Raw genomic sequence first — 9,008 nt, forward strand, 5'->3', positions numbered from 1 at the left:
GCCAACAAATGTTCAATACAGGATGCAAAATGACAGGACTTTCAGAAGAAACACAAAATTTGTAGGTTGAGTTGACAGTTAGTCCACACAGACTTTAAATAAAACCACAATCGACACTTTGATTTTTGCGCGGGCGAAAAGTTATTGTGCATACATTGTTTATGAAGCATTGATGAAGGAGTCTCAAGCTTCTTTGAATCTAATGGCAGAAAAAAACAGATATATCTGTAATTCTTAACTTTTTGTGTCCAGTATACCTTGTTACCGCCCAATGTCACCGACTCGACATGTTCTCAGTATATTTTTACCACGTCACGCTACATTCCACCTTAGTTTACGTAAGATCCCACTGAACCGAAATCATATGAGTTTATCAACATCTCGTATACTGTATACCTTAGTGAAGGTCATTCCTGTGATGAAGGTGACAGTATATTTAGAACAAATTCACACATATTTTCCTTCAATGTCTGGTCCCTCTTAGACTCCCCAGTGATGAGATGGACTGAATGATAAAGCGATTTTAAAAGAAAGCGCATTTATATGACCACAAAGAAACGATACCTGGTTACATATTCGAGGATTTTTTAACTACAACAGCGAAATTGATATATTTAGCCTTAAGGCAAATATTGTATAAGACATAAAAGTGAAAATCCTATTTTAAAACAAATTTCGAGTTAGATCGAGAAGCGTTAAATAACGAATTAAACCGCTCCATACAGTTGTTTAGTCCTCTTAGGACTTCTCCGTGATGTTAAGGGTTTAAATTGTGAAACCTAGGAGGCGACAGAGGAAAATCCATCTACAGAAAAACCAAAATATAGACGGAGAAGTATAATTCGATAAATTTCCGAAGTTAACTAGTGTATCTTTTGTATAGTCTTTTATTTATCTGGTAATTGCAGAAGAACGCCAGGTGAGTGTGTATGCTGGACTGTGTCACTACTAAAACAAAGTGAACATGGATAAGATTACTAACTCAGCGTCTAATTTCATATTACACAAGGTGAGAGTTCTAGACCATTCTTTATCGTTATTGCATCTGATTGAGGGGTCCATGTACACCGGATGTCCCTGATGTACATCTGTTTACGATCTAGCCATAGACATTGCATGTTTGTTACCAGTAAGACAGAGACCCGATGACCGCTAATAGCCAGGAGTCTTCGTCAATATTCAAGTCCAGTGATTGCCCGAGGGAAACGTGAAGGTCAAATTAGATACACAGTATTGGTCAAGTACAAGCATGGACACCATCACATGTTTACCTGTATCAATGGAGCAGCCACGTCATCAACAGGTTTACATACCTTGTCAAACTGTTCAACTCCTTGTCAGCTTAATTCCAATTAAAAAAAAAAACCAACACCAACCCCAGTAAAAAACAAAAAATCAAAAACAAATAAATACCTGCAATGGGGACTTTTGTGATAAACTAACATCAAGCTGACAATGCGTTACAGAGGGCCATTGGCTAGCACTCAGAGTAGACATCATTCTCTCTTAGTTATAGTTAAACTCTTCATGTTCTGATCTGCCGTCATAAGCATCCATAATGTACCCCACATATAATTACCTCGATGACGACGACGATGGTGACAGATACACGATGTCAATACTTGAGGACTTTTTTTCTAACCGCACTTCACAAGAAATAAACTCTGTATAGACAATTGAACACTTGAATTCATATCACTTACTGATAGATTCAAGTCGTGGTGACAACGTTGGGAGATTTCATCCAGTTACTAGTGTAAGTGTTTACTTGCGGTTTACTGTGAGCCATTTGTAGCTTCTTGATATACACTAGATATAAAAGTGATGAAGATGAGATGAAACTAAATATAATTCATACTGATCTCTTAAATACTGATTTTGACCTTGAACTTTGGGAAAATTCTGCTTATGATTCTCCTTCAAATTCTAAAACCATCGTTGAAATAGCCTTCCTGTTAGCAATACTTCATCATACAGACAGGACGATATTGATACCATAGCCATTTCCTTTTCTCCACTTTCATCTTCAGAAGTTTTCTCAATACTACATCCTCTTTTTTCTTGTTTGTTCACAGCAGTAATAGCCTACCTCCCTTTCTGTCTCAGTAGAAACACGGCATTTGCATCTTCAGGTGTTACATTAAACCTTGAAATATCCCAACTTTCTTTTTTCATTAGAAGCACCTCACCATTCTCAGGATTAAGTCTTTCTTTACAAAGTAGTAATGTACCTTTCTTTACTAACGAAAAGTACATGTTCAAGAAATTCTCCTGCTGAAAAAACAAGGTGATTATCGATCCAATTTCAGTAGTAAACACACAACACAGGATATAGAGAGATGCATGTTAATGAGGATAAAGGGAAGAATAAATAGTTGTTATGATCTCACAGGGAAGTAATATATTGTGTTGTATGAAGCTGGATGTGTTGCGTGGTCGTGAGCATGCCTAGTTGTTCCATTTCTGCTGGGATTAACTGTGATTTACATGACATGTGTCGTCGATGAATTAGATGACGCTTACCCTTCCGGAACGCATAGTCTTATTTTCCTTGAAGTTTCTCAAGGGTCTTCGTGTAACAGTTTCTTCCTTCAACCATCCCCGTCCCCTACTTCCCCCAATATTTTTCCCTAGTTTTATCCTAGATTTATTGAGTTTGAATTCAGATGCTCTTGATATTTCAAGGTCGTTATTGTCAGTAGGTATATAATTACCGATGTATGATCCCGTTGTAAATCCTACGAAGATTATGGACAATCTTTTGTCTATGAATAGAGACTTATGAGAGTCGATCTGAAATGGGAAAACGTTCTCATACTAATGTATGACCTGATATTTATAACCTTAACATCACTGTCTACACCTAGAAGGACAAAACAGCTGTGTGATGCGGTTTAAATTGATTAAATTTTGTTTGTCTCTACTTTATCTATTTCTAAATTTGTATCAAAAGGTGCCATTAATTTGTGTCTTTTGTACATTGTGTCTTTTCCTTTGTTCTAAAGACTGCCATGTTCCTGCATCGTAATAAATCGAGTTTCTCGTGTAGGTTTGGATGCACCTGCTTTAATACACAGACCTTCTTACTGTATAATTCAAAATGCAAGAGAAAAGTCTTTTTAAGCATATCAGAACACTGCACTGTTTATAATTTATTTACGAGTGCTCTTCAAAAGCGAGGGATCAAACTTAACTTGTTAGCATTAATATCTGAATATGACATGTGGTGTCTTTGTTTTGGTCATTAAAGACGGTTAGATTGTTGGTTTGACCTTATCATTTGCTCTTCAGACGTAATAAATCAATATCCATACCGCGGTTTGTATTAAAAACACAAGTTCTGCCATTTATATGAAACTATTATGAACGTTTCTTATCGAAAACAAGTTGCAAATATATATAGAGAAACTACGAACAATTACACCGTCGCGTCATGTGAAAAAAACGAAAAGACAAACTTGAAAAATGAAATGATTTTTAGCTCTGCATTCTGAATTCAGACGTTCTACCGATTTGGAAAAAAAACATATAGTTAAAAGTTTAAACTTTTCTCTTTTCTTGTCAACACCAGACAGAAAAGAAATTCGAAACCTTTGATTTTGAAATGAACGAAAGACATGATATGAGTTTAAAAATAAATCATTTTATTTTACTAAACGTCGTGATAGCTTCGCTGCAATGTCAGCTTTTGTTTGTATCACAGTCACAGAAACGTCCGTTATAAAAATATATTATATAACGTCATTGTCCAAATCATGACGTCATAATAGATTTCTAACTGGCGCAGCCAAAGGAAACGCTCCAAGGTATACAACACTAGTGACACATATGCAAAAAAAAAAAAATTACATGAATGAATTACATGGATAAAAGGTCGATTATGTGATAGATATTTATCAGCCGGATAAAGTTAACTATCATACATTTACAGTGATGCCTAATGGTAACATTTTATTTGTTAATTTGATATATGCATTTAAACTATATTATATCTGTAAAATACCCAATTCCCTCACACAGAAAAAAATCATCCTCATTTATTTACATCCCATCATACACATTCACACGCAGTGTGTCAATGCATGACTCAAAGGAACACATGACTTATATTACCAAATAATACAGGACACAACACTCTGTCGGAATTGTGATGAAAACAGAAGATAAATGAATGGATTTGCCGCAAAATTAACAAACATCAGCACACGACACACTTCTTCAAACACATGGAATGACGGTGAATCCATAGGGTGAAATCCGAGGGAAACAATATCTCGAATGTTCGCAGGTGTCGTCGTTATGATATACACTATAACGATGGCCGTCACCATACGGGACATTATCCTTGTGACGTCAGCGCGCGTGGCTGCAATTGAATAACGAAGTTTGGCTGTTTTCATGAAATGTAGTATAAGTATTATTAGTAGCGGAAATAGAGCCATCACAATGGTAGTGATGATATTGAAAACAAACGCCAAAACCGGATGTGATGCCGCCATGAGATATACAGTCACAATATAAGCGGAAATAAAGATACCACATCCCAACCACACTCCACCGGAAATGGCTAAAATCTTCTTCGCTGTAAACCACAAATATCCTTTCAGAGGATAAACAAGTTTGAAATACCGAAACGAGTACAAAAGCACAACATGATAAGCGGAAGACGCACCACATATAGTTGCAAGGGAATCCATAACGAGGAGGTAGAGAGGCGCATTGGTAAACCCGTCGTAAAAGAAATGGAGCACGACAACACTGTTGTATTTGAGAAGAATGAAAAGGAAGTCGGCGAAAGCAAGCGCAGCAAGTGCGGTGAATGTTGGCGTCCTTAACCGCGGGTCAGCACATACCCGAACACACACGAGGGCGTTCGCAACAGCCCCTGGGATGGCTATAAGTGAGATGATAACCGCTACAGCACGGCATCCTGATGTGACACATGGACCAGCATGGCCCCCATTGCTAACAAAGGAGATGTTGCCTGTTGCATTCACAGTTATATTCATGTCTCAACACAATTGTAAACTACACGTAATCAATTATGTAACATAATCCGAATGAGACCGTCATGGTCATTTTCTTTGAATACATCAATTGCACCAGCAACATTGTGGTCTTAAAAAAGATTCCATACAATTTTCTCACCTTTTCAACACCTTGGATGGCATTGTCAATTGGCGGTGTGATGTTATTCGCTCTCCATAGATTTACATAACACTACTTGACAAGTGGCCAAAGTTGACCCTATCATGTGATCTTGATGTAAGCACTATTGATTAGTCTGAAACAGCGCTAAATTATTCCTCAGCTACGTAAAACGGTAATGACTGTTATTGTCCTCAGGACACCCACACTTGTGCTTCACAAGACGTGGGCTTCAATACTTCGTTATACTTGCACAGACCCGTTTGTATACCTTGCTTTGATCACCTAAGGCTGTTTTACTTTCACACACTGAAATGAACACCAAATGGGATTATCTGTTGGAAAGAATGCAATTGGCCAAATCTAGACCAAAATCTACTGTTCACAGCGAATCAGTACGGTCAAATCTAGGTTAAATTTGTATGTTTATAAATAAAACATGACCCATTTTCTAAAACCTTATCACCACACGTTCAGATGTTTCTATATTATGCTAATTGCAGCCTACTATATCATATCCCATGCTATCGTGCACACACTCCAGTAGAGTTCCCATTACGATAATACCAAGCTGCAGAGATATCTGTATTTCCCTTTCTGCATCTTCAGGAAGATTTCCTCTTTCATATTATCAATCTGGCACTCCTGCTTTTTCCAGGTCAACGTTTCTTATTTTTATCAAAACTGTTATGTGTTTTTAATCTGCTAACTTGATAGCTTTGTATTTTCATTGTTGTTTTGGATTATATATTTCATTGACTTGCAATTTTTAGCTTATGTAAATCACTGTTAATGTGGTGAGGTTAAAAGGTTGGATTAAGTCGGTCAACAGAAGACAATCAGTCTACACCTTGGTAACTTTTTCTCTCGTTATACCTTCCTGAGAAATATTTCTAACATCAGATGTATGTATATAAACCATACCTCTCTAAATTGTTTGTCATGCCAGAAGTTGGATGATTTGTCTTGAAATTAAGAAAAAAAAAACTATCATTGAAGATCTCTTTTAAATGGTAGCTAATTAAAAATACGCTGAAACGCACTCTCTATGTCCTTGTATTACTAAAATGATAATTCCACACTGTGATAACTATACAGTTAAATAGTATTATGAATGAATAGTAACTATACAAAATAACAAATTGTTTCCTTTAAAAAACACTATAAAATGAAAAGTTGATTATCGTTTCTGAATATACAGAATAGCTAGGTCAGACCGAATCAGTTATGTTTTGTTTTCCTTCTCTCCGTCAAGATGATATTAATACCTTACGTAATACTACATTGCCATTAGGTGTAACAGCTACAGTGACAGGATAATTAATCTCAATTAAATATGAAAAGCACATGTTTTAATTGCGTAATGAATTTTTTACTTATTGATACATGTTGAGGATTGTACAGAAGACACAAACGAATAGCACATTTCAATACAAATTAGAAATCTAACAAAATACATTTAGAAAACGTCATCATAAAGCCTAATTTTTAAATCTAGGAGGCAACCGAGGAAAACCAAAATATCGGTAAATATCCAAGTATGGATGGTGCAGTGCACAAACCCCATAATTCAATAAGTTTCGAAATTTTCATGTATCTGATAATTTCAGAAGAACGTCAAGTACATGTTTATAGTCTTAACCATGACACTGTTTAAATGAATCATAAAGTGACATCCAGGTTACTGTAAATTTTGGGGACTTGAAGTCCGTCCACCAGCAGTGTCTACCACTATCTCGGAGACATACACATACTAATGATAATCAACTAGTTATGCAAACACACAAGAGAATGAGATATTCCTTTGGATGTATAAGAATGAGCTAAGCTTGGCTATGTTCTTGTTTCATCATTACAAAAGGACAACGTTATATTGTCCTATTCTGCCATTACACAGTAACAATAATTAGTGAATCAGTTTTGTTTTTATTTTTTATTTCACATTTATTCATTTATCTATTTTTTCTCTTTATCTTATGTAAGTATAGTTATTTTGACAAGAATATCTTAAAATGTTTCTCTTGTTACATTGTTACATTGTTATGTAACTCAAATACAATAAAGAATACCACCTTCATTTTCTAACCATATTGGTAATAGGATGTAGTATGTGATATAACCGATTCCTATAAAGTCAGTGATATTCCATTCCAGGTACTCTTTTTCTACTACCAAACAAAATATTTCAGTTTCTCTCCGACATGCTTAACAGAATCTTTAAATCACATACAAATTATGCAAAATATGAACAAAAGGAACTCCTGAAAAATGCATAGAAACTCCTGAAGGGTAAACATCTGCTTCATGTACGATACCCGCCAGGTAAATGTAGGTCAATCCAAGTCAGTAATGTCATTTTCCCAAATGAAAACGAGGTATAAAACAACGAAAGCAACAGATATCACATTTCCAGCTTTATATCGCACAAAGAATTATATAAATTCAAATATTTGTGTCAAAACTATTATATTTGCATCGCAAGACCATAGCCTTACAGTGAAAAATCATAGTTACTAATTCCTATACAGTTTCCATGCTTCGTCGAATGTAAAAAAATTCCATTGCGGTTTCAACATTGGAAAGGCTTTGATGGATACCTAGATAACAAGTACAGTAAGTGGTTTGAATGATAAATTATTAAAACTTTTTACTGTTTAAACTTTATCAAGACCAACGACCGAGATAAGTCAAACCCTGAATAAGATCTGTATTATGTAGTGATCACCTGAAGAGCACATACTATTTTAACCGTTTGACCACTTGCAATTGGCTAAAAATCAATTTCTGTGTGTTTTGCGTTGCCAATGGTTGACGTAATGGTCTGTGGTTTACACGTGAAAATTCTTATCGCGTGTTACATGTGCATGTCATTCAGGCGACACGTATAGTGGCAGGCAGACTAAAATTTTTACTGGGTTATAACAAGATTATGAAAGTAGTGGCAATGCATGTGGAGTGACTTTAAATGGTATACTTAAACAACAGAGGGAACAAAGGAGTGAATTTAGGGTGTATCTGGATGCTAGGTTGTGTAAATAAGAAGCAAATTAGGACGTGTCCAATGAGTTGAAAAACTTAAAGGAGGGGGGTTTGATATGATACTTAGTTTGGTATTTGAGAATACCGGAACACCACATCACGGTGCATTAGACATATTGAAGTATGTCCCTGTAAGAATACTGGATGCCAATGAGTTCTATTGAGCGATGATGGTGTATTTAAAAATACAATTTTGGCTAAATTAAATAAATTGTATGAATTCCAGAGAGCCGTGTTACTCCCCGTAATGTAATAGCATCGTCTCAGTGGTTATTGTGTAGAATCCTGGGTGGGCGTGCCACATGGCATGTGGAGTCAATACGAGGTAGGTCAGAGTTCAGCTTTCCATTGTTTATCCTATTAGATAATTAAATAGAGAACACCATTTATTGTTATTTAAAGGGTCGATATTTCACGAAGGTGAACTAGTTTCAAACACTGGAGCAAAGTATAAATGTGATCAAGAATTTAAATATCTCCACTTGGTCTTTAAGGATTTCAACATTCTAGCTCTACGCCCTTCGCTTTATGAGATAAAGACAAATATCACTCACTGATGTGCAATTTAGTAGTAGGAGATGCAGCCAGTATAGTGCGTATAGTTTAAGCTTACCTAACTATTACAACCTCCCGCATAATGTCGGTCGATTAATACCGATAGTTTCCATTGATAATACATTGGTTAAGAAATAAAATCAAACTAATTTGTAAAATAAATTTAGAATCTTCAATGAGATTTCATTCCATATTAGGTTATATGAAACGAGTACTAATTTTTTTCGTTTTTGATTTTTTTAAACTCGAAAAGCAAATATTAAGAC

At 35.6% G+C, this 9,008-nt stretch overlaps 1 protein-coding gene across 1 annotated transcript; it reads right to left on the minus strand.

Annotated features, from left to right (window-relative positions):
• Positions 1-4,109: 4,109 nt before the first annotated feature.
• On the minus strand, positions 4,110-5,009 carry LOC132553506 (neuromedin-U receptor 2-like). Its single transcript, XM_060217757.1, has one exon. The coding sequence runs from the start codon at positions 5,007-5,009 to the stop codon at positions 4,110-4,112; it is 900 nt and encodes a 299-aa protein (XP_060073740.1).
• Positions 5,010-9,008: the final 3,999 nt, after the last annotated feature.

The sequence above is a fragment of the Ylistrum balloti genome, unplaced genomic scaffold, assembly GCF_031769215.1.
Source record: "Ylistrum balloti isolate Yb309-2 unplaced genomic scaffold, AGI_CSIRO_Ybal_v1 Utg370332, whole genome shotgun sequence".
Classification (NCBI taxonomy): Eukaryota; Metazoa; Mollusca; class Bivalvia; order Pectinida; family Pectinidae; genus Ylistrum; species Ylistrum balloti.